This window comes from Pristis pectinata, chromosome 6 (assembly GCF_009764475.1).
Source record: "Pristis pectinata isolate sPriPec2 chromosome 6, sPriPec2.1.pri, whole genome shotgun sequence".
Lineage (NCBI taxonomy): Eukaryota > Metazoa > Chordata > Chondrichthyes > Rhinopristiformes > Pristidae > Pristis > Pristis pectinata.
Window position 1 is genome coordinate 54,649,306 of NC_067410.1, and position 26,552 is coordinate 54,675,857.

General features: G+C 45.1%; 1 protein-coding gene across 1 annotated transcript in view; it reads right to left on the reverse strand.

Annotated features, from left to right (window-relative positions):
- Positions 1 to 25,295, reverse strand: part of ky (kyphoscoliosis peptidase) — a 48,048-nt gene extending 22,753 nt beyond the window's left edge. The window contains exons 1-4 of the mRNA XM_052017695.1: positions 25,151 to 25,295; positions 13,478 to 13,551; positions 10,468 to 10,576; positions 3,057 to 3,174 (exon numbers count right to left, since the gene is read on the reverse strand). Of these exons, the coding sequence (XP_051873655.1) occupies positions 3,057 to 3,174; positions 10,468 to 10,576; positions 13,478 to 13,551; positions 25,151 to 25,295 (446 nt within the window). The remainder of the gene's footprint in view (positions 1 to 3,056; positions 3,175 to 10,467; positions 10,577 to 13,477; positions 13,552 to 25,150) is intronic.
- Positions 25,296 to 26,552: the final 1,257 nt, after the last annotated feature.

Here is a 26,552-nt window from a genome sequence, read left to right on the forward strand (position 1 = left end):
GTCCTGGGCCCAACACATTGATGCAATCATGAAGAAGGCACATCAGCGGCTGTACTTCGTTAGGAGTTTGAGGAGATTCTGTATGTCACCAAAGACTCTTACAGATTTCTGTAGATGTACGGCGGAGAGCATTCTGACTGGTTGCATCACCACCTGGTATGGATGCTCCAATGCATAGAATTGCAAGAGGCTACAGAGGATTGTAGACTCAGCCAGCTCCATCACTATTTATTTATTTTTGTAATTTATAGTAATTTTATGTCTTTGCACTACCAATACCAATACCAATACTGCTGCTGCAAAGCAACAAATTTCATGTCATCTAAGTCAGTGATAATAAATCTGATTCTGATTCTGATTCTGATGCCTGCATATGTCACTCCCTGGACAATAATCAGGCAAAGTGATGAGACATTTATGCCACAGAAGTGCTGAAAATGACCATCTCCAACAAGAGTCCATCACCTATCTTTAACATTCAATGGCATTACCCCACTGTCAACATTCTGGGCCATCATAGACAAGGCACTCAACAGGACCAGCCACATTGCTACAAGAGTAGGTCAGATATTGGAACTTTGATTTTGTTCTTTTTGTTCTAATTGTGTTCTTTCTTGTAAAAGTTGTGTACAATTTATATTTAATTTATGTTTTTTTTATGAATGCTGCTTATCTAATACTGTGTGCCTGTGATGCTGCTGCAAGTAAGTTTTTCATTGCACCTGTGCACACATTATGTGCATGTGATAATAAACTCGAATTTGACTTTGATTTGGACTTTGGGTATCCTGCAGCTCGGGAATTAACACTCCAGACCTTTCCACCACCTGCAAGGCACAAATTGGCATGATGGAACATCGCCACTTGCCTGAGTGAGTGCAGCTCCAACAACTCTCAAGAAGCTTGAAACCATCCAGGACAAGGCAGCCTACCGCATTGGCACCCCATCTACCACCATCAGCACTCCCTCCCTCCACCGCTGGCACACTGCGGCTGTAGTGTGTAACAACTGCAAAAATCATTACAGTTACACACCTCGCTTATTCTGACAGAACTTGTGATACCCATGACCTCTACCACCAGAAAGGACAAGGGTGACAGGCACCACCACCTGCAGGTTCCCCCCAAGTTGCACCTCCAACCTGACCAGGAAATGTATCACCGGACCTTTTCCGTCGCTGGAACTTCGTGCCCAACAGCATTGTCGGAGCACCTTCACCAGAAGGACTAGTGTGTCTTAAGGTAGCTCACCACCACTTTCTCAAGAGTAACAATAGGGGGCCATGGTAGGCTGGTCTGGAAGGTTAGATCCCATGGAATACAGGGAGACCTAGTTGGGTGGATTCAAAATTGTCTTGGAGGTAGGAAGCAGAGGGTGGTGGTTGAAGGTTATTTCTCAGAATGGAGGCCGGTGACTAGTGGTGTGCCACAGGGATTGGTGTTGGGACCACTGTTCTTTCCATAAATGATTTGGATGCAAATACACAAGGCTTGATCAGTAAGTTTGCAGATGACACAAAATTAGGAGTTGTTGTTGATAGCGAAGAAAGTTATTGTAGATTACAGGGGCATCTTGATCAGTTAGGGAAGTGGGCTGAGGAGTGGCAAGTGGATTTCAATACAGATGAGTGTGAGGAAAGTCAAACCAGCATAGGACTTATACGATGAATGGTAGGCCTTGAGGAAGTTTAATGGAACAGGGGGACCTGGGAGTACAGGTGCATAGTTAGTTGAAAGTGGCGTCACAGGTAGACAGGGTGGTGAAAAAGAGGTTTAACACCCTGGCCTTTATCTGTCAGGGCTCTGAGTATGGGAGTTGGGACATTATGTTGCAGTTGAAAAAGTCATTGGTGAGGCCACACTTGGAGTAGTGTGTACAGTTTTGGTCATCCTGTTACAGGAAAGATGTAGTTAAGCTGGAAAGAGTGCAGAAAAGATTTACGAGGATGTTGCCAGGGCAAGAGGGCCTGAGTTATAAGGAGAGGTTGGCCAGGATAGGTCTTTATTCCTTGGAGTCTAGGAGAATGAGGGGCAACCTTATGGAGGTGTTTACAATTATAAGAGGCATAGATAAGGTGAATGGTAGGGGAGTCCAAAACAGGGGGGCATAGGTTTAGAGTGAGAGGGGAAAGATTTAAAAGGGACTTGAGGGGCAACTTTTTCACACAGAGGGTGGTGAGTATATGGAACGAGCTGCCAGAGGAAGTGGTTGAGGCGGGTGCAATAGTATCATTTAAGAAGCACTTGGATAGGCACATGCAGGGGCAGAGCTTAGAGGGATATGGGCTGAATGCAGGAAATTGGGACTAGCTGGGTGGGCACTGTAGTTGGCATAGACTGGTTGGGCCAAAGGGCCTGTATCTGTGCTATATTGATCTATGACTCTGTGACTTTAATAAATGCTGGCCTGGCCAGTGATGCCTAGGTCATGGAAAATGTATAAATGACAGCAAAAGTGATGTCACTACCACCTGGTCAGGTTATACAGGTCAGGATCTTCTATGAGGGAGGGACCATGTAAACACATTCTGCAACAAGTAAACTGTAAAAGTTGAGGGAGGTTGGCATAAGGAGGGTTAGGTATAAACACACTATAGTCTGGAACAGACTTGGAGTGAGATGCTGTGCTGCTGGGGAACACAGTGATGCAGCCATAACTCTCCCCACCAGTTAGCCATGTCTTTTGGGTACCACATTCAGATACTCCCGGCTTCTTTGGAGAGCTTGTCTGTTGGTCCTCAGTGGACACAGCACATTGCCCCTCCTCTCCATGTGTTCCACCGAGGCCAACAGGGTAGTCTGCAATCGTTACCACTCTCTCCTGGGGAACACTACTTGCAGCTACCCTTCAGGAGTTGCAGGCTGGCTTTAAGTGGTGCAGGCAACTTTGGGGAATTACACTGTCTCTGAAGCCTGCACAGTTACCACTGTCACATGCAGCAATTGTGCACATGAGCTGAATCCTGTGTTTCAATTGTAATTTCAAATGAGATAGTAGAGGAGGGCAAGGGCAGCTGCTGAGGAAAAGAGCAGATTTTATCATGAAACTGCCTTACCTGCACATTTGACAAAAGAGTCCCGAATACCCAGCACACACTGCTTTTCCAGTCTTCAATACGTCATCTGGGCCAGAGTGTAACTGCTCCTTATTGTGGTATCCCTTCACATCGTACTCTGCCAATACATGGAAACACTATCTGTTACATTCTGCTTTACAAAAACCGTCGCCACTTACTGAGTGCCGTAAAAGTCTGAAAATATTAAAAAGCAGGTAAAAACATGATGATGCTGGAGGAACTCAGCAGGCCAGGCAGCATCCGTGGAGAAAAGCAGGCAGTCAACGGTTCGGGTCAGGACCCTCCTTCAGGACTGAAGATAGGAAAAGGAGGGAAAATATATAGGAGGGAAAAACAGAGCAGTGATAGGTGGACAAAAGAGGGGAGGCGGGGTAGGCACAAGATAGTGATAGGTAGATGCAGGTAAGAGATAGTGATAGGCAGGTGCGAGGGAGGAGGGGAGAGCAGGTCCACCAGTGGTCAAAGGTAAGGAGAGAGAGAAAAAAGAGGCTAGGAGAGGGAAGAAGAGAAGAAGCATGGTGGGGGGGGGGGGGTGGTGAGGGGATCTTGTGGGGATTATCTAAAGTGGGAGAGTTCAATATTCATACCGTTAGGCTGCAAGGTTCCAAGATGGAAAATGAGGTGCTGTTCCTCCAGTTTGCGCTTGGAATTCTCCTGGCAATGGAGGAGGCAGAGGACTGACATATCAGTGATAGTGTGGGAGAGGGAGTTGAAGTGACTGGCAACGGGGAGATGCAGGTAAGATGCAGGGAGGTAAAAAGCAGGTAACTGGACTCCTTGCTACAACTGCAGAAAGATGGAGAGAGGAAGGGATAGTGAATGATAAATACTCAAACACGGAACCTATCCTTGGAAGTGACTGCACAGAACACATTAATGTATGATTTATGGGGATTAACTCTGAATAAGCAAATAGACAGGACTTTTACATTCACATGTTATTTTTGAAGTGGGTACACTTGATGTTGACATTTATAACAGGCAATGGACACACAGTGAGATTCAAGAAACATCAGTCTGCCAACCAGACAATGTCCCTGCTCATTCTGAGATAACACCTCATGGGGCAGTTGGGACAATGGCTTCACAATCCTTCCAGACCATGATCCAATAGGCTTCTCACAATACAATTCACAACTTTAGCAGAAAACATATTAGTTGATCAATGGTTTATCACTGGGCACTCTGTTTACATTATGTGAAAATTGTACTTATGAAATATTGCTAAGATCATATGTATTAATATACCTACATAAAATACATGTGATGTTTTAGCATTCTGCAGGGAACGATGCAGCTGTCAAGAAGTATGTTATGTGGTGGACAATGTCCTCTCCTCTGCAGAAGATACGGAAGAAGGGAAGAGGTCACCCCTCTCACTCTGTCAGTCCAGTTGTTCATAGAAACCTCCAGCCAAACCAGGAAATTATATAACACACACAAGATGCTGGAGGAACTCAGCAGCTCAGGCAGCATCTATGGAGGGAAATAAACAGTCGATGTTTCGTGTCAAGACCCTTCATCAGGACTGGAAAGGAAGGCGGCAGAAGCCAGAATGTTGGGGGAGGGGAGGAGCACAGGCTGGCAGGTGATAGGTGAGTTCAGGTGAGGGGGGAAGGAGGGTGGGATGAAAACAAGTGAAGTAAGAAGCTGAGAGGTGATAGAAGAGGCAAAGGGCTGAAGAAGAAGGAATCTTGTATGAGAGGATGGTCGGCCATGGAATGAAGGGAAGGAGGTGGGGAGTCAGAGGCAGGTGATGGGCAGGTCATGAGGTGTGGGGAGGGAAACAGAAAGGGTGAGGGGGCCACAGGAATGAGGGAAAACATCGTCTGGGTCCTGTGGCCCCCTCATTCCTTCTCTTTCCCCTCCCCTGTCCTCATGACCTGCCCATCTATTGCCCACCTTCTTTCCTTTATTCCATAGTTCACTGTCTTCTCCTACCTGATTCCTTCTTCTTCAGCTCTTTGCCTCTTCTATTACCTTTCAGCTTCTTACATCACTCCCTTTTGTCCTCCCTTCTTCACCCACCTACCTTCCCCCTCTCACGTGGACTCACCTTTCACCTGCTAGCTTGCGCTCCTCCCCCTCCCCTGACCTTCTTATTCTGGCTTCTGCCCTTTTCCTTTCCAGTCCCAATGTAGGGTCTCGACACAAAACGTTGACTGTTTATTTGCCTCCATAGATGCTGCCTGACCTGCCGATTTCTCCAGAATTTTGTGTGTGTTGCCCCAGATTCCAGCATCTGCAGAATCTCTTGTGTCTCCAGGAAATTATGTATCTCAAGGGTGGTTAAACTGCAGGAATTCCTCAATTTATGTAAAGGGTTACGTTTCTGGAAAATGATTGGTTAATTGAAGTTTTAGAACATAGAACAATTACAGCACAATTCAGGTCCTTCGGCCCACAAAGCTGTGCCTAACATGCCCCTACATAAATTGACAAGACTGGTTGAAGTGCACCCTGGATAGCTTGGTATCGTCTATTGTTACATGCTAAGGGTTGGTGCCTGATTCATTTTTGTAAAAACTAGCTTTGGAAGTGGAAGTTACACACCCAAAGAGTCAGTGGCATTATAGTGAAAATGAGTAAACTGAATGTCTGTTAATCGGGGAATTACTGGGTGCTTCACCCCCAGCCCAATGGATCAATGTTATCTTTTGAGATCTTATCAATGTCTATCTTACAAGGATAGGTTGAGTGAACCAAGTCTTTTCTCTTTGGAGTGAAGGAGGATGAGAGGTGACTTGATAGAGGCGTACAAGATGATAAGAGGCACAGATCGAGTGGCATTCAGAGACTTTATCCCAGGACGAAAATGGCTCACACGAGGGGGCATAATTTTAAGGTGATTGGAGGAAGATATAAGGGGGATGTCAGAGTCAAGTTTTTTACACAGAGAGTGGTGGGTGCATGGAACGCACTGCTGGCAGAGGTTGTAGGGGTAGATACATTCGGGACATTTAAGAGATTCTTAGATAGACACACGAATGATAGAAAAATGGGGGCCCATGTGGGAGGGAAGGGTTAGATAGATCTTGGAGCAGGATAAAACATCGGCACAACATTGTGGGCCGAAGGGCCTGTACTGTGCTGTAATATTCCATGTTCAATGTTATGCTAAGAAGCCAGAATCAGCATCCAGATAAAGCTGTTGCAATCTTTGAGGTAGGTTTGAGACTGATTACTGAGCACTGCAAGCATAGAGCAAGTTTGGATCAGATGTTGAGGGGTTGCATTGCTTGTGAAATTCTACACCTGTAACTTCAAAAAGGTTGCAGAGCAAGACATTGCCCAGTAGGTTGAGACACAGTGTCCAGGTGCAGGGAGTCTCCTGCTTTTCCACACCAGTAACTCCCCAATTTACAAACAATTAGTGTAAAAAGTTTTCACCATAATGCTATTGGGTGTGTGATTTCCATTTACAAAGCCAAGTGCAGGAGACACTGTCTGGGAGTGGAGACAGTGTCTAGGGCATGGAGACAGTGTCTGGGGGTTGAGACAGTGTCCTGGGGGATGGGGACTGTGTCTGGGGGTGGAGGCAGTGTCCTGGGAGTGGAGACAATGTCTGGGGAATGGGGCAGTGTCTGGGGGATGGGGATAGTGTCTGGGGGTGGTGACCATGTAAGTGCAGGATTCACAACATCACCCAGTGAAGGCTCACTGTGTTGCAGAGTTAGAGCCTGGCTCTATTACAACGACAGGGAAGAACTGCCTGAAGGGGAAATGGTGTCGATGTGATAACACACATCTGGCTAGTGAGTACAGGGACAAAGAATATGATGAAGTGCCTCTGACCTGAAACGTTAACTCTGCTTCTCTCTCCACAGATGCTGCTTGACCTGCTGATTGTTTCCAGTATTTTCAGTTTTTATTGGATCCTTTCAACAGCTCAACATCCTCTCTCCTCCTGGTCCCGTGAACTGTATCTCCCCCTCTGGCTCCCATAAACCATATCTCCCCCCCCCCCACCACCTCTATGAGCCACATCGCCCCCTGCCCCTGTCAACCATATCTTTCTCTACTGCTCACTATGGTAATGTGTAAAACAATTAATTTGCATGTTAAGGGACTGATGCCAGAAAAAATAACCAATTTGTTATAAAACATAACAGGTTCAATGTTGTTCTTCAGCAAAAGGACTTTCCATGCTGTTGACCTGGTGTGCAACACAACCAGTTCCAGCCAATGCAATCAGTCTTTATTCTGGATTAGGTACCATGCCGTTCTCTTGGTTTTGCCATGGTGTACCAGCTGAGATAATGCGCTCAAGTCTCGACAGTGTGGCTGGAATCTGTAACCTCCTCACTCTAACTCAGTGATGAAAGGACTGCCATATTACTTCCAACAATTGGCATCAAAGTCTCTGCAACAGTAAGGAAGAGTTGGTGCCAGTGGCACTCGAGGAATGCCAGCAGACAGCAGTGTGAAGGTAATGTCAAGGTTTCGTGGGTTTCACTTCGGCAGACGTCAGGACTTCGGGACAGGTAAGTTTTTCTTTTTTTTATAGGGTTTTTATCATAAAGTTTAGTTTTATAAGGTTATTTTTAAAAAGTTTTTATATGAGTTTTAATCCAGAATAGTGGGGACTGGACTGTGCAGGTGCATGATGTCAGCAGATAAGGCGCGGGCAGTTTAAAAAGCAAACCACCATATCCGGCGGGCAGCGTCGGAGAGGGCAGCGGAGTGAGAGGTAGCAGAATGTTTTGGGCTTTGGCTCAAGGGGCTTCGGCGTATAGGGGCAAGGAAAGGTAGGTGACTTGAGTTAAGGAAGGGGTATGAGTGAGGTCTCCTGTACTCGGTGTCAGGTGTGGGTTCTCAGAGTCTCCTTGCCTCTGGGAAGGCTACATCTGCACCCGGTGTGTTGAGCTGCAGCTCCTGAGGGACCGTGTTAGGGAACTGGAGATGCAGCTCGAAGACATTCGTCGGGTCAGGGAGAATGAGGAGGTGATAGAAAGGAGTTATAGGCAAGTGGTCACACCGGGACCACAGGAGTCAGGCAAGTGGGTCACAGTCAGGAGGGGGAAGGGGAAGAGTCAGGTACCAGAGAGTACCCCTGTGGCTGTATCCCTTGACAATAAGTACTCCTGTTTGAGTACTGTTGGGGGAGACAGCCTACCTGGGGGAAGCAACAGTGGCAGTGTCTCTGGCATAGAGTCTGGCCCTGTGGCTCAGAAGGGTAGGGAAGAAGAGAGGAGGGCAGTAGTGATAGGGGACTCTATAGTTAGGTGGACAGACAAGCAATTCTGTGGATGCAGGAAAGAAACTCGGAAGGTAGTTTGTCTCCCAGGTGCCAGGGTCCGGGATGTTTCAGATCACGTCCAAGATATCCTGAAGGGGGAGGGAGAACAGCCAGAGGTCGTGGTACATATTGGTACCAACGACCTAGGTAGGGAAAGGGATTTAACTAATCCCACCTACCTACCCATGGTCTATATTCCTCCATTCCCTGCCTGTTCATGTTCCTGTCTAAATATCTCTTAAACTGTCACATCTGCTTCCACCGCTTTCCCCTGGCAGCATGTTCCAGGTGCCTACCACTCTCTGTGTAAAAACCTTGCCCTGTAAATGTCCTTTAAACTTTCCCCTCTCACCTTAATGCTACTGTATGCTCTCGAGTATTTGACGCTTCCACCCTGGAGAAAAAAGACTCAGACCATCTACCCTATCCATGCCTTTCATAATTTTATAAACTTCTATCAGGTCTCCCCTCAGCCTGCTCCTGCTCCACTTCTTGTTTTTGTATTTGCTAAGACCGTTAACTTACTCCAGATCTGACCAGCTATGGATCAGTCTTACTGCCAGGGACACAAGGCTGGCGGTTCAAATCCCACCCTGGAGACAAGCTCAAAATCTATTGTCTTTAAAATGAATTGTTAACCAGAGACCCTGTCTCCCCACAGAGTATCTTAAAGCCCTGTATTGCGGAGGGTCCTGGCTGTCACGTGACAGCACTGCCCACTGCCTGGTCAGAAGACACACCACTGCCAATCAAGGTTTGGCCCCGCCCCACCCCACCCCACCCCACCCCACCCATTAGCTCACACCTGACCATTGGTTCCTTTAAGTACCTTTGTACTTGGCCTTGGGCCATTGGCCTTTGTAATCGATTAGTCCTTGCTGGCACTGAGCCATTGGCCTTTGTAAATTACCTGGACTGGACCCCAGCCCTCCAGCACTATAAAAGGCGCCACATGTGCTCGGCTTTTTCTCTTTGCCAGCTTCGAGGGATCACCCTGCTTCACTCCAGGCCGAGTACTGTGGAATGGCGCTGGAGAAATCATTGGTGAGGTGTGCACTGTTTAAGGGTTGGGAGCGTTTTCGTTAGTGTCCCTAGTAGCAGAGAGCTGTGCCTGCACTGAGTCAAGGGCTGGCAGGTATTGTATTGTTTTTCCTTGATTGTGTGTGCCTAGTTCGTTTTGTGTGTGTGTTTTATCCCCGGCGTGATTTTCCTCTGCTCGCTATAACTTGTGCACATGTGTGTGTGTGTCATTCCCATTACCATTTTTCCCACACTTGTCTTTTGTAAATAAATCATTTACTGCCAGACTGTGCTCAGAGTCCTTGCCTTTGAGATCCTGAATCTGTTTCCTCACTCACAACAAGTGCCCTTGTCTCTTATTTCAGAGAAGAGTTTGGATGCTAGTCATCTGCAGTCCTGGCCATAATTTCCCTGTAATCTTCATCATTAAAACAGATGTCTTGGCCTTAGCTGCAATGCTGTTAGTGGGAGGTTGTGATGCACTAATTGGATGACACACTTCTAATGTTACACTGAAGGTTCATGTTACTCTAAGGTCTACATTTCAAACATCATATTAATAACTATACATCATCACTACATCATTTGTTAAAGATCACATTAAAATTGGAATTGTTAACCCTGTATCTCTCACTACCTGATCTGACTGTTTCAACTCTTCAAGGGTCCAACGTTTAAGAAGTATTGACACAAGCACTTCAATTGACAAGGGATAGAAACTATGGACCACGTGTTGGTAAATGGGATGAGTATTGATGGGTATGTGATGATCACCATAGAGATGGTGGGCCAAAGGGCCTGTCTCTGCATGACTCTGATTATACAGAATATTTTACACGAGGTTATTTCCACCAGATAAAGTACAATTTTAAGAATTCAGAGACTGCTGCAAAGAACCAAGGCAGAGTGGTGCCAGAGCAGCTGCCAGCTGAGCAGAACCCTTTCTGTGACACTCCTGAAGGGAAGAAGCCCAAAGCCCATTCAGTTCCCTTCTGGGGATCTGGTGAGCAGATTTTGATTGATGGCACATACTGTGCACATAGGGATATTTCAGGTAACTAAACTTACATTTCATTTGTGTTGCAAATAACTCCTTACAGAATAGTTAAGATAATTTAACTGCAGATTTACCAATATGACAACAGATCCACATCCATATGGCTCGAATTTTCTCCAGATTTGTGCTTGCATACTGCAACAAGTCCTGTACCAGGGCAGACACAGAACTCCTTGGAGGAACCTATTTGACATGAGATAGAGTGATTTATTCACCATTACCAATTTGCCGAAGCTTCTCTTTAGTCAAAGAGCGCTACTGGCAGGTTTTTGAGAGGTGCAAGTGAAATGGTTTCAATATTTTCAGCTTCTCCCCAAATCCACACATCACCTCTGGTACTTTTGCCATTCAACAGAAGTCTGGCCTCTCTGATCACTGGTAAACATTAGTCACAATTTTAACAGTTCTCCTCTTCTGTAAGGAGGACAGTGGGTGGGGGTGAGGTGGGAAGGAGAAGTATGGGTGAGTTGGGCATGGGAGGAGGACTGGGTGGGGGTAGGGGAGAGGGAGCACTGTGGGTGTGGCTGGTCAGTGGGGGACCATGGGTGGGGGCAGGTTGGTGAACTTAGCTTCCATTTCCAGATACAGTGATACTGCTTCTAGATTCTGACAGCAATGCTCTGGACCACTTGTATCACATCCTTCCCCGGGATTCTTCTGAACCACTCACAGTGTTTCCCTGGACAGACAACAGAGGCACCACAGCAGACCCTGGTTCCTGCTCCCGCAGACAGAGCCCCATCACAGGAGCACTCAGCTGCTTCAGGAGAAGGTCATGTACCGTCTTCACAGCCCCACCCGGAATGGGCAGTAAAGCTTGTTGTCCATATTACAGCGATAAACTTTGGGCACTGTTGGGGTAGAGGGGGAGTGTGAGGGATTGTTCAGCTTGGGACATCTTTCAGGTATTATGGAGCCAGCAGCCAGTTAATACAAATCTAGAGCAAGGATAGATAGCTTCATGAGTACACACCATTGTTTGCAGAGGGCCATCTCTCTCAATGCAATGATAAAAGAAGGCAGTTCTGGGTGAAACTGAAGAGATGTTCTTGTCAGTTGTGCTCCCATTGTAAACATGTAATTCTACAGATCCACTTACCTACACCCAATGTGTTGGAGTAAACTATGTAATTCTATATTGAAATTGTATTTTAATCATCTGCTGTTTTATCTTTGTGCTTAAAGGGTATAAAACCTCAATGTACTTTGAGTTTGGAGAGAGATTCTCCAGAACCTTCCAAATTGCCTGCATGTTGTGCTGAGTAAATATCTTTTCCATCTACAGCTCTGGTCTCTGTGTGAATCTTTCACAGTCACAACAGAGGGGATTGACAGGGGCAGGTGCTGTGTGAATGCAAAAAGCCAGTCTTTATAATGGGCCCAGGAAAGAACAGTGAGGTTGTGGCAAGGTCCAAGTATCTAAACAAAGGGGAGTGGCAGAAACCACAGACAGTAAGTTAACAGTGAGGGGGCATCACTCGGGTTTATTGGAACATCACCGTGGAGACATTTCTTTGAGCTAATGCTAGACTATTTGGGAATTTCTCGTTTGGTTTTAGCAATCAATTCCAGTGAGCTCTTGTATCAGGTTGGGTCTGATGTTGGGGAGGAGAAAGCCCAAGTGAAAGGCTGATCTGAACTTGGTCAAAAGCTATCAGAAGGAAGAGATGAAAGAGTAGCAGCCATTGTAAAAATCATAGATAAATGGTGATCCTTCTGTGAAAACAAATGATCAACTGAAAGTTTCTAGCATCTTCTGTGGTTTCCACTATGCATATTAGTTTGCTTTTGTAAAAAAGAATTGTTTTGGAATGGGAGTGATGGAAGGATTTGAGTGGGCTGGGAACTCAGCATGTGCCTTGGTGTGTCACACAGCACTGACTTCTGTGCACGCTGTTTCAAAAAACAAAATGAAATGTAATGGAAAATCACAGACCTCATGCAAAGATCTACCAATCTGCAACTTCCCTCCCACCACTCTGTGAGTCTTTTATGCTGCAGTACAGAGGGAAACAACTGTGCAGCCCCTGGAAATTTGAAACATGAACAGAAATCCTCATCAGGTCAGGCAGCATCTGTGGAGAGAGAAACATTAACCTTTCATTCGCCATCAGTTCCGATAAAAGGTGGTCATGGACCTGGAATGTTGAACCTGTTTCTCTTTCCACAGACGCTGCCTGACATGCTGAGTGTTTCCAGCATTTTCTGTTTATATTTAATATCTGAGGGAAGGTGGGCTTGGTACAATACCGTACAACACAGGCCTGTAATTCCCAGCAGCCACTCGCATGGGATCCCAGCAGGTCCCAGGTGGTGCTGGGATCCCAGCTCAGTTTGGATAACTTAAATGTGGGTACTTAGCTAGCTTTCTTTCAAATCTCTTTGGGTGGACCTCATTACACTATCTCCCTGCCCAGCTGACCATCACACCCCCCAAAAAAATCTAAATCAGGCCCCTGATCACCAAGCCCACCCTGAGAACCATCCCCCAATCACCACTTAATCACATTTCAATCACTAACCTCCACAGCTTCCACCAACACCAGTCTACTCCAGTACTACTTAACCCCTACTTTACACCTGACTGTCAATCTCACCGTCCACCCCCTTCCCACTGTGAATCCTACTCCCTGATCACCAGCCAGACATCCTGACTCAACCTCTGACTACCAACAGGGGGCTATGTAGGAGGGATGGATCTTAGAGCAGGATAAAATGTCGGCACACCATTGTGGGCTGAAGGGCCTGTACTGTGTTGTAGTGTTCTATGTTCTGTGTTAACACCACCACACCAGTGCTGGCTACTGGCCCTGGCTCTTACCCTTTGAATCTCCCAACCTGAGCCTGATTCTAGACTGACCTGACATGGTTCAGTCACTCTGCAGGAGTAGAGCATAGCTGACTGAGCAACAAGCCACCCCGTGCACTACTGGATTTCCGGGGCCATGTCTGCTGTTGGCTACTGAGAACCTAGTATTTAACGCAGCTTTACAGGAACCAGGCAACGTTCTGACGTTTGATTTACCATTTAGTCAGAGCAGAGTGTGGAAATGCAGGAGCTCCCCTACTCTATTTGATACTTACTTTGCAAGCATATGCATCAAGAGCCTCAAATTCTGTCAAGTCCATTTTCATGGACTTCAGGTTGAAAATGTCATCTGAAAAATAAAGCAATTATTTTTGTTATGTGGTTGATTTACTAATGCTAACTAGTATTAGATTCATTCATAAACTTTTCAATCTCTAAGCACCATACATAGTCTTTTGCCATGGAAGAGCTTCTCTGGTTTGTGCATCCACCATGACCTTATTTGCTTTATTAACATGCTAAACTGTTTTTCCTTTCCAATGGCCATGCATCCTTAACCCTGGATATTTATCAGGTGCTGATTTCACTGAGGCTGAAAAGTATGGAGCTCCAGTTGTAAATTAAACTGATGACTGTTGATTGCAATGCAGGAATTATCAATGATTTCACTATCCAGTTGTCGCTAACCACCTTGTTCAGTAGCTGCCAATATCATGAGCAGCCACAACCACTTAAAACTAACTGATACCTCTAAAGGGACTGTTCTGAGCACCACACTTACAGAAAGATATCCTGACTTTGAGAGAGGTATGATACGGGTTTGTCTCTTGCTTAAGGGTATGTTGGACTTGACGGGAAACAGTACATGCTTGTCTTTACTTCCAGGGATCAGTTACAAGGGCGATTAGCTTTGTACTCTCTTGGGTGTGGGGGTAATTGGATTGAGGTTTCAAGATATTAAGGGGAGCTGGTAGGGTCGATAGAGAGAAACCATTTGTGCAGACTGCAGGATCAAGGATCACAGGTTAAAAGCTAGAGTCTGGTTTTTAGGAGTGAAATTCGCAAACAGTACATCATATGAAAGACAATGATAATTCAGAAAGTTCTTCTGCAAGCAGGAATAATTGGTCAGTGGATTGTTAACAAGGATACAGAAAAGGGAAGAGTTTGAGTTAGCTGAGATAAGCCATGATCTCTCTGAATGGTGGAAGAGGCTCAAAGGGGTAAACAGTTCACTCCTTCCCCAGTACTCCCGTGGCAAAGCTTGGGATAGGTTGTCTCGTTCTGGAGCCTGTTGTCAGACATGATGTGGCTTGCCCATTACAGCTGGCTGCATATAGCTAGGGCTTCAATGCTGGGGATGTTGTCTTGGGACAGAACATTGACATTGGTTTGCTCATCCTATGTAGATCTGAAGGATTTTGAGGAGACAGTTATGATAGCATCTCTCTAGTGGTTTGAGGTGCTTTGCACAGGAATTGCACAGGAGGGTAGAGATCACTGTTGCCTGTTGGACCATCAGCTTTGTACTGGGTTTGACATCTTGGTCTTTGAATACTCTTCTCCTCAGCAGGTGAAGACTGTTGGTGCACTGGAGGTGATGGGGAATTTCACCATCTGTGTCTCCTTATGTTTGGAAAGTGACCATTGTGGACTTTGATGATCAAGGATTAGTGTGGTGCTCTGGGGGCAGGTTGCTAGAGCAACCTCATCTTCCTGATGTTCAGTTTAAGGCCCGTCCTTTAGTAAAGAGTGACGCTCAGTCTCCAGAAGTGCCCATTTGTAACTGTCATCTGTATACTGTGTGCTGATCTCTGAGTTTGGAGTGGTATTACTTCTGAAGAGAGGGTGACGTTGGTTAAACAGTTTCCCATTCATCCTGCAGATTAGCTGCACTCCAACGGGAAGCTTGTCAGAGGTGAGCTGCAGCATTGTGGTGAGGAAGATTGAGAAGGGTACGGGGGCCACGATGCAGGCTTGTTGCATTAGGACTGGGTCTGTAGAGGAGGAACCATTGGTTGCGATTAATGTGTAGCAAACGTAGAACAGGAACTTGTTCCTGAGCACAGTCAAACTGGAAAAGGATTCTCCATAATATCTCTTGCTTGATGGAATCCAAGAACAAAGAAAATAGGAGAAGGAGTAGGCCACTCGGTCCCTCAAGCCCACTCCACCATTCGACGAGGTCCGGGGTTCATCTGCCCCAGACCTCATCTCCCTTTCTGTGCCAGTTCATCATCGTCCTCAAAGCCCTGGTCTTTCAAAAACTAATCTACTTCCTCTTTAGCTTCCCCCCAATGATCCAGTCTTCACAATTCTCTGGAGCAGAGAGTTCCAAAGGTTTGTGAGAAGAAGTTTCTACACACCTCAGTTGTGTAGAAATGACCACCCCCTAATTTTGTAACCTGTCCCCTCAATGTGGAATCATCTCGATATTTATCCTGTCAAGCCTCCTAAGGATTTTATATGCTCCAGTAAGATCACCCTAATTCTTCCAAGGAGTATAGATCTACTTATTTTGCTGCTTGTGATGGAACAGGGTTTTATCAGTTTGAGAAAGCCCATTAAGTAGAGAGTGTGATCATTACTTTCCTGTTATCATTGGATGCAGTGGCTGCTAACATGGCACTGATGTTTAAACGGGGAGAAGGGGATAGGGCAAGTAACTGCCGGCTGGTCAGACTAACAACAGCAGGGGAGCAAATCATTGGAAGTAAAGCTGAGAGGAGATTTGATAGAGGTGTGTGAATTCATGACTGGCTTAATGTCACATGGAGGAAGCTGTTCCCAAGTAGTTCAAGGATCAGGGAGACTGATTTAAAATTTTGTGCAAAGGATAAAAAGGGGAAGAGAATGGTTATGATCTGAAATACACTGCCTGTGGGTGGGCAGGAAAATCCTGATTGACTCTGTTTCCCTGCCCGCCCACCCACAGGCAGTGAGTTTCGGATCATAACCACTATCTTCCCCTTTGTATCCTTTATGGGCACCGGAGAGGGAATAACTTACAGAGCTCTGAGGCATTTGTGCGGAATAAGACTTATGGGATTGGGCTGCTCGGAGGTAGCACAAACTTAGTGGGTAGAATGGCTTCCTTTTGTGCCATCTATGATTCTGTAAAAATATTTTAGGCAACGATATTTAGAAAGGCAAGGATTAACAAAGCAGTAAGAAAGTTTGATTGAATCTTCTGACAAATAGCAAGGAAGGAAGATTTCAAGGAAGGAATCAAATTTGGTCTGGACAATATAGATTTTTAGTAAGGTGCTTAACAAAGTCTGACATGGGAGGTAGTCAGAAAGGTAAATACCCATGGGAAGCTGGGAACATGGTGTTGGATTAAAAGTTGCCTCAATACAGAGAAAGAAAGGGTAATTGTTGAGTGTTTGAGTGACAGGAGAGTTGTACATGGTAGGGTTCTGCAGTTAGCAGTACTAGGTCGCTTGTATATCTCTGATTTGGGCATAAATCTGGGGACATGATTAAAAAGTTTGTGGAGACAAAAATTGTCTGTGTGGTTAAGTATGAGGAAGAAAGCTGTAGGGTGTCAATGGAACTGAAATGGTCACAAGGGGCAAATGTATTCCCACACACCAATAAGAATATGCATTTTGGGCAGGGTAAACAAGGCAAGGTAATATACAACTTAACAACTAAGCCTGTGGATGTACATCCTGGAAGTGTGGAGGACTTTGAAATGCACATCCACAGGGTCAGTTGTTAAGTTGCTTAAGAAGGCTTGCAAGATATTTTCATTTATTGATCAAGCACAAGAAAAGGGAGGATGTGGATGAACTGTATTAGGTAAAGTTAGAGAAAGAATAATTCATAGTTTCATGATCACCACTTCACACGGAGCAGGTAACACTATTGGAAGGGACAAATGATTTACAAGGATGTTTTTAGGACTGGAGGATTTAACTCAGAGTAAAAACTAGGCAAGCTGTTTTTGCTTTGGAATAGAAGAAGTTGAGGGAAGAGTTAATGGGCCAATGTTATGAGGAACCTGGAAAGAGTGAAGAAGGAGGATGTATTTTCTTTAGCAGAGACATCAAGAACAAAGAGCTCATGGATTTAGAGTATTTGGTGGAAGAATTTGAGAGAGGATAAGGAGATCTTTTCCCAGTCAGAATTCTCCATCTTCAAGAGTGAGTTATTGAGTGCATTTAACTTGATGTGCTGTAACCAATAAGGTCTCAGACCAAGAGTGTGGATGTGAGGTTAGGATGCTTAGGCTGGCAGGGACACAGTCCACGGAACCATTCTGTGCTGTAAGTTTCAGTGAGTCTGTGATTAAAAGCCACTGACAAGATGGTCGTTGCCCCAACTCTGTGGGTAGCAGCCGGTGACAGGTTTCTATCAGTGAGGATGGCCTTACTGGAGTGCAGGTGTCCCATGCACTTTATTGCTGAGTCTCTGGTATGAGAGATGCTCTGTGAGGTCCCTGGGTAGATAAAGCTTTCTGGTCTTGTCCGTCCTCCTGCACCCTCTTCAGCAGCTTGTCCTGTCCGTTCCTCCAGTCAGGTCATACTGAGAGGGGAAATTGCATTCATCTTGAAATGCAAGTATTTGTATCAAACTCTTGAAGGCAGCAAAATCTCCACTGCCTGTAGACTCATACCTTGAAATGATTATTGGAAGTATCAACATCTGATGAAGTCCCCTTGCTGCTGAAAGTGCTTAATGATCCCTATTAATAGTACCGCTGGGTGCCTTTCCCGTTGCTGTTCAGCTGTATGGCCTTAAACACGGTCATTGGCAGGAGCATGAACCTCCATGTTGGCAGCGTGGGCATTACAGCTGCATTGAAGTGCAGTGCAGGTATTCCCCGGTACATTACACTTCCCAATCAGTGGAGTAAAGAATCTCCACTGAAAGAGTTCTCTGCACATTCTGTTGATTCAGTTTACAGAGTCATGGGGGGTGGGGAGCAGGAGGTAGAAAGGCCATTCTGCCCAACTCATCTGTTCCAGAAAACCTGTACACCCCCATCACAGCATCCAGCTCAAACTTCCCACTATTATGATCCTGTGTCATCTGTGTAGTCTCCACGTGTTGGCTACTTTTGACACACATGGCTAACTGCCATCAGTCCTAAATATCCTCCCTTGGAGTACTCGTTACTATTTACAGTATAGCCTTGTTTATATTTCACCTTCCGGGGCCTGTCTTGTAATTAGCTCTCTGACTGTAAACGATGATGTTGTGAGTCTGCACTATCAGCTCTTCTATCCCCACAGTCATCACAGGGCACTGTACTCACACTGTGACTGCGCAAAGTCTTGGTGTGACAAGGCAGGTCTGAACCAGAAATACAGTTCAGCTTTGCTGATTGTGGCTATTCCCAAGGAGCCTGTCAGTTAGCTGAGAATGTTTATATCTCTTGACTTATGTTGCTCGGCCGGCCATTGTATGTTATGGATGTGATAATTAGCATGAAATGAGGCTCGGGAATATGATTGACAATGGGACTACTGAACCAAATGTGTCTATATCAGTATACAGTTCACCAACAGCTTGCTTCGAATTTCTCCCTGTGATATTATAAATCTTTTCATAGACTGGCAACACTGCTCTTAACAGTGCACTTGCTTGATATGTACTTGGATTGGCAAAGAGTAGCTTCATTCAAAATCTTTCAAAAGAGCACTAGTTCTAGATGTAGCTGCTGCTTGTTAGTGCACATTCACTTACACCGAATTCTCTGAGCTAAGAATGCACTCAACAGTCATGGACTCATAGAGAGATACAGCAAGGAAACAGACCCTTTGGCCCACTGAGTCCCCATTGACCATCATGCAACCATTTTTACACTGATTCTACACTAACCCATTTTATTCTCCCCACATTCTCATTAACACCCCTCGATTCTACTACTCACCTGCACACTAAGGGCAATTTACAATGGCCAATTAACCTACCAACCTGCACAGCTTTGGGATGTGGAATGAAACCAGAGCACCTGAACAAACACATGTGGTCACAGGGAGAACATGCAAATTCCGCATAGACGACACCCAAAGTCAGGAGCAAACCCAGGTTGCTGGAGTTGTGAGGCAGCTGCTCTACTAGTTATAGTCACTGTGCTATATAGAGGGGGACAGTACTGACAGTACTTTTTAACCCAGCACATTTCTTTCCTGTCTCTCAGCAGCTTTAATTGTCCTTACATACATTTTGCAAATGTAAATAAAATGAGATGTTTGAAGAGTGAGAACAAAATGAAATCTATCACAAAGGATGCTTACTGAGAATACAGACATGAGAAAGTATTTCAAAGAGTGAAATTTCCAAATTATTTGACAAAACTCTTGGGATAAGGTGAGAACAAGGGTAAAGGAAGAACCTTGGGGGCGGGAGGCAGTTCTGAAATCAGAGGAGTGAACTTCCTTGCTCAATATGTTCCTAGCCCAAGGAAGAAGGAAGCACAGGTAGATCTGGTGCTGGAGGCTGAGGTGGCCATGTGTCAGAGTGATCATCATGTCAAGGTTTAAATTAGTAATGGAGAAAGGCAAGGAACAATCTGAATCTTCTGAATTGGAAGAGAGATGGGAGGGGATCCAGCAGGTCAAAATGGAACTAAAGATTGACCTGGAGAAGTGTAAATGAGGATAAGAGGTAAAGGCTAGATACATTCCCACAAGAGGGAATCCCAAGAGTTTTGACACAGAGAGTGGTAGCTTCCTGGGACCCACTGCCAAGGGAGGTGGTGGAAGCAGGTACGATAGCAACATTTAAGAGGCATTTAGACAGACACATGAACAGGCAGGGAATGGAGGGATATAGACCATGTGCGGGCAGATGTGCAGTTTAAATTGACATCATGACATCGTGGTCGGCACAGACATGGGCCCAAGGGCCTGTTACTGTATTGTTCTACGTTTGATGTTCCATGAGTCATCAGTTAAAGGGACTGTGGTAGGGGGATATAAAAGTCTTGAACACAGCACCTGCTAGCCTCAGTGTAATGTAATGTGTAATAAATGTAGTGTAATAGTGTAATATAAAAAAACCATCAACGCTTAGCGTAACTGGCACTGCATCACTTGTTTCCCCCTTTTTAACATGACCACATCAGACTTGTCCCTTGAGATCTCTGCCTCCTATATCATCCCACACTGCTCAGTGACATGGAACCTGTGGGGTGGGGTGTGTGGGGTGTCTCAACACACGAGGTCACTGTGTCCCCTTCCTGCCTTTGTTTTCACCTCCATGGCAGCAGTCTATGGGAGAGATCCTTCAACCTCTGGACTCCTTTGCAGTGATCAGTGCGGCAAAAGTGCAGGAAGATGCAGCAGTTGTGAGCTTTCCAGCCTGTTGCCTATGGGAATGGCTGCACTCCCATTCTAGGTCACTCAGTGTAAACCACCATATGAATCAGTGTATTTTATAGGGGATTTATTTGCGTACTTGCACATGTTTAGCACACCGACAGAGAATGAAATCCATTTCCTGGGCATCTCTGTGTGATATAGCTCAAAAACACCAACCGTATTGCTGAGATTGTTGCAAGTAAACTTCCCCCAGGGATTTTCTTTAGAGAGGTCTTAACTTTCTGGCAAGGATGTGTTCGGTAAGTGGAAGGCCTTCAAAGGCGAAATTTTGAGAGTGCAGAGTTTGCATGTTCCTGCCAGGATTAAAGACAAAGTTAACAAGCAAAGGGAACCTTTGTTTTCAAGGGATATTGGTGATCTGGTTAAGAAAAAGAGAGAGGTGTATAGCAGGTATAGGCAACTAGGAACAAATGAGGTACTTGAAGAGCATAGAAAATGTAAGAAAATACTAAAGAAGGAAATCAGGAAGGCAAAAAGAAGACATGAGGTTGCTTTGGCAGAAAATGTGAAGGTAAACCCGAAGGGTTTCTACAAGTATATTAAGAGTAAAAGGATAGTAAGGGACAAAATTGGTCCCCTAGAAGATCAGAGTGGTTGTCTATATGTGGAGCCTCAGTTGACGGGGGAGATCTTAAACAGTTGTTTTTGCATCAGTATTTACTCAGGAAACTGGCATAGTGTATATGGAAGGAAGGGAAACAAACAGTAGTGTCATGGAACACATAGAGATTAAAGAGGAGGAGGTGCTTGCTGCCTTACAGTGAATAAAGGTAGATAAATCCCCCGGGCCTGACAAGATATTTCCTCAGACCTTGAGGGAGACTGGTGTAAAAATGGCAGGGGCCTTGGCAGATATATTTAAAATGTCCTTAGCCATGGGTGTGGTGCCAGAGGACTGGAGGGTAGCTTGTGTTGTTCCATTGTTCAAAAAGGGTTCTAAAAGTAAACCAGGTAATTATAGGCCGGTGAGCCTGACATCAACAGTAGGTAAATTATTGGTAGGTGTTCTGAGAGATCGGATATACAAGTATTTGGACAGCCAAGGGCTGATTAAGGATAGTCAGCATGGCTTTGTGCATGGTAGATCGTGTTTAACGAATCTTGTAGAGTTTTTCGAGGAGGTTACCAAGAAAGTAGATGAAGGAAAGGCTGCGGATGTTGTCTACATGGACTTTAGTAAGGCCTTTGACAAGGTCCCACATGGGAGGTTAATTCAGAAGGTTCATATACTAGGTATCCATGAAGAGGTTGTAAACTGGATTCGAAATTGGCTGTGTGGGAGAAGACAGAGAGTGGTAGTGGATGATTGTTTCTCAGACTGGAGGCCTGTGACTAGTGGTGTGCCTCAGGGATCTGTGCTGGGACCATTGTTGTTTGTTGTCTATATCAATGATCTAGATGATAATGTGGTAAATTGGATCAGCAAGTTTGCTGATGATACTAAGATTGGAGGCGTTGTGGACAGTGAGGAAGGCTTTCAAAGCTTCCAGAGGGATCTGGACCAACTGGAAAAATGGGCCAGAAAATGGCAGATGGAATTTAATGCAGACAAGTGTGAGGTGTTGCATTTTGGAAGGACAAATCAAGGTAGGACATACACAGTAAATGGTAGGGCACTGAGGATTGCGGAGGAACAAAGGGATCTGGGAGTTCAGATACATAATTCCCTGAAAGTGGTGTCACAGGTAGACAGGGTTGTAAAGAAGGCTTTTGGCATCCTGACATTCATAAATCAAAGTATTGAGTATAGGAGTTGGGATGTTATGGTGAGATTGTATAAGACATTGGTGAGGCCAAATTTAGAGTATTGTGTGCAGTTCTGGTCACCTAACTATGGGAAGGATAGCAGTAAGATTGAAAGAGTGCAGAGAAGATTTACTAGAATGTTACTGGGTCTTCAGGAGTTGAATTACAGGAAAAGATTGAACAGGTTAGGGCTTTATTCCTTGGAGCGTAGAAGAATGAGGGGAGATTTGATAGAGGTTTACAAAATTATGAGGGACATAGACAGTAAATGCGAGTAGGCTCTTTCCATCTAGATTAGGAGAGATAAGTACGAAAGGACATGGCTTTAAGGTGAAGGGGGAAAGGTTTAGGTGGAACATTAGGAGGAACTTCTTCACTCAGAGAGTGGTGGGAGTCTGGAATGGGCTGCCATCCGATGTGGTAAATGCAGTGTCACTCTTAAGTTTTAAGAATAAATTGGATAGATACATGGATGGGAGAGGTCGGGAGGGTTATGGACTGGGTGCAGGTAAATGGGACTAGCGGAATAAAGTTTTGGCACAGACTAGAAGGGCCGAATGGCCTGTTTTCTGTGCTGTGGTGTTCTATGGTTCTATGACCCCAGATACAGTGTTCTTGCCCCAGCACGTAGTTTAGTGTTCTTCGAATCATTTTGCAGCAAATGAGAGAGTTGCTTGAAACAAAAACAGAAAATTCTGGAAACACTCAGCAGGTCAGGCAGCCTCTGTGGAGAGAGAGATGGTTAATGTTTCAGGTCAAGACCCTTCAGAACCAGACCAAAAACATTAACTGTTTCTTTCCCCACAGATGCCTCCTGACCTGCTGAGTGTATTTGCTGCTTTTGTTTCAGGTTTCCAGCATCTGCAGCTTTTAAAAAAATTTTCATTTGATATTTGCTTCTCCGAGCAAGTTAAAGGTCCTCATTGCCATAACAGGGAGCTCAAGTGGCACAAATGAAGAAGAGAACAGCCCTACCTCCACAATACCCACCTTTAATTTCTTTTAGTTTATATTTTTGGCCATAGGTAAAATCTGCAATATCAAGATAATGTTTTTCAGTTGCAGGGTACCTTTGTGACATTGCGTGCAGCAGCACAGTGTAAGAGAACACTTTTTAAACTATTTTATATAAAAATACCCTTGGCAGATTTGCCAACTTAGAGTTCATACTGCATGGAAACAGGCCCTTTGGCCCACTGAGTCTGTGGCAACCATCAACCACTTCATTGCACTAATCTTCTAATCTTGCACTAAATTCTATTTTCTTCTCCCACATTCCCATCAACTCCCCTCTCCCCACCCCTGATTCCACCCCTGAATGCACACTAGGGGCAATTTACAGCAGCCAATAAATATATCATCATGCAGTCACAGAGGGAATGTGCAAACTCCACACAGACAGAACCGGAAGACTGGGTTGAACCTGGGTCTCTGGAGCTGAGGCAGTGGCTCTACCAGCTGTGCCACTGTGCCTCTCAATTCCAGTCATTACAGTGACCTTTCTACATTATTCCTCTCCGCTGTGAAGTGTGAACATTAGATGTGTGGCGTTCACTGTATGAGCAGTCTTAGGGGAGGACTTTTTTATTTGTTCACAAAACCATGGCAGGGGATAGTAACCCCAGAAAGATGTCTCATGTTCTGGGGTGTCTGCAGATTATTTGGAGAATTCTTGGAGAAATCATCGGGGAGTCTATTTAAGTAACACCCCTGCAGCATACTGAGATGATCACATCGACCACTCAGACAATGATTATTTGCCAAGCACAAAAACTGTGAGTAAAATTAGGGGAGGCTGAGGGCAGGCCACAGTCTAATTCTGATGGCTTTCAGCCTACTCCCACCCCAGTATTCAGCACTTAAGGTGGGAGTTATTTTATAGCGTGACTTAGTTGTGTTTTCACTGGAGTGTCTTTCTTGTCTTGGTCACCTCAGTATCAACATCAGGCACTCCCAGACCAGACTGAAAGCAGAGAACATGAGAATGAAGGAAAGAGAAGCAGCAGGAGGCCACTCAGCCCCTCGTGCCTGCTCTGTAATTCAATCAGATCACAGCTGACCATTTAGCTCAGCGCCATTTTCCTTCTCTAATGTCAAATCCCTTGCTTCTCCTGAAATCCAAACATCTACCGAAGCCTGTCTTGAATATATTCAGCGACTAACCGTTCACAGCTCCCTTGGGCAGAGAATTCTAGATTCATTCTCATCTCTGTCCTGATGGCCCAATTCTTATTTTGAGATGGCAACCCTTGGTTCTGAACACCCCAAATAGAGAAAACATCATTCCTGCAACTACCCTCTCAAGCCCAGTAAGGATTTTGTATGCTTCATTGACATAACCTCTTATTCAAGGAAATACAGGCCCAGTCTACTTAACCTCTTCTCAAGGGACAAACCAGCCATCCCAGGAATCAATCTGGTGAACCTTCACTGCACTCCTGTAGTACAAATATATCGTCCCTCAGGTGGGGAGAGCAGAGCTATACAGGTGGGGTCTTGTCAGGGCCAGACATATTTGCAGAAAGAGCAACACACAAAGGACCTGGAGGAACTCAGTGGGTCAGGCAGTATCCATAGAGGGAGATGTACAGTTGATGTTTTGGGTTCAGACCCTTCATTAGGAGTCATCAGGACTTGCAGAAAGACATCTCTGCTCTTGAAATCAAATAGTCTTGCAATAAAGGCTGACACACCACTTGCCTTCCTAATTGCTAACATACTTGCAGGTTCAGTGATCTGTGTACAAGGATACCCAGGTCCTTTTGAATATCAGCATCTTTCGATCTCTCACCATTTAAACATACTTTGTTTCTCTCTACTTTCCACCTCACATTTTTCCATGGTATATTCCACTTACTGTGTCCTCACCATTCACAAACTTTCTACAACCCCCTAAATCCTCCACACAGTCCACACTGTCAATCAGCTCAGTATCATCAGCAAACTTACAGCTGCTTCCCTCGTCCAGATCCTTCATCCTCTGGGTATAGATTGTGAACAGCTGATGCCACATTGCTGATCACTGCAACAGCCCATGTTATTCCCTCCCAACCTGAAAATGACCCCTTTATTCTTGCTCTCTGTTTTATTGTTAACCAATTCTCAATCTACGCTGGTATTTTACCCTAAATTTTATTTAGTAATTTTTTGTGCAGATTGAAGGCCTTCTGAAAGTCTACATACACCAGTGGTTCCTTCATGTTCAAGTTATTTATGTTGTTAACTACAATCTCAAAATGTGTCAAACATGGCATTCCTTTCATAAATTCAGACTGGATCTTCTCAATCCTATTAATATTTTCCAAGTGCCCTGTTACCACTTTTTTAACAATAAGTTCCAGCAGTTTTCCTTTGACTAAAGTCAGGCTAATTGGTCATAGCTCCCTTTTGATCGAACTGCTCCATGGCTCCTTGTTTTCTCCCTCCCTCATTTTGTAAATAATGCAGTTGCACTTTCTGCCTTTCATTCTGTGGAAACTGTTCTAGAATCTATGGAATATGGAAGATGACATCCACCCTTCTAATTCCCAGGATGGAGGTTATTAGGTCCTAGGGACGTGTCTTCTCTCAGCCCCATTAATTTATCTGATAATAATTTTTTACTGATGATAATTTCTTTCAGTTCCTCATTCACTTGAGACCTATAGTCTTTTCTCCCCAGGGGAGGCGGTACTAAAAATAAGAGGGCATAGTTTTAAGATCAGAGGCGAGAGATTTAAAAAGGACATCAGGGGCAGCTTCTTCATGCAAAAGGTGGTGTGTATTTGGAATGAGCTGCCAGAAATAGTGGTTGAGGTGGGCACATTAGCAACATTTAAAAGCCACCTTGATAAGTATGTGGATAGAAGAGGTTTAGGGGGCTATAGGCCAAATGCGGGCAGATGGGACGAGCTCACTGGGCAATACAGCAGCAGAAGGGAACAGTAGGGGAGGGGAGGGGATAGGGGACCCAGTGGGAGTATTGTGTGGGTGATGGGCAGATGGAGTAGGCGGGAGAGGGGAAAGAAACTGGGTGATAGGGGGCTGGGGTGGGGTTGTGTGTAGGAGGGCCCAGGTGGGTCAGAAGGAGAGAGAAAAGGGACAGAGGGGGAGCAGGGTACCTGAAATTGGAGAAGTCAATGTTCATGCTGTCAGGTTGTAGATGACCCAGGCGGAATATGGGGTGTTGTCCCTCCAGTTTGCATTTGGCCTCACCCTGGCAGTGGAGCCCCAGCCTCACCCCTCCCTCTCACTGCTTTATACTGACTATCACCCTCTAAACTCTCAGTCC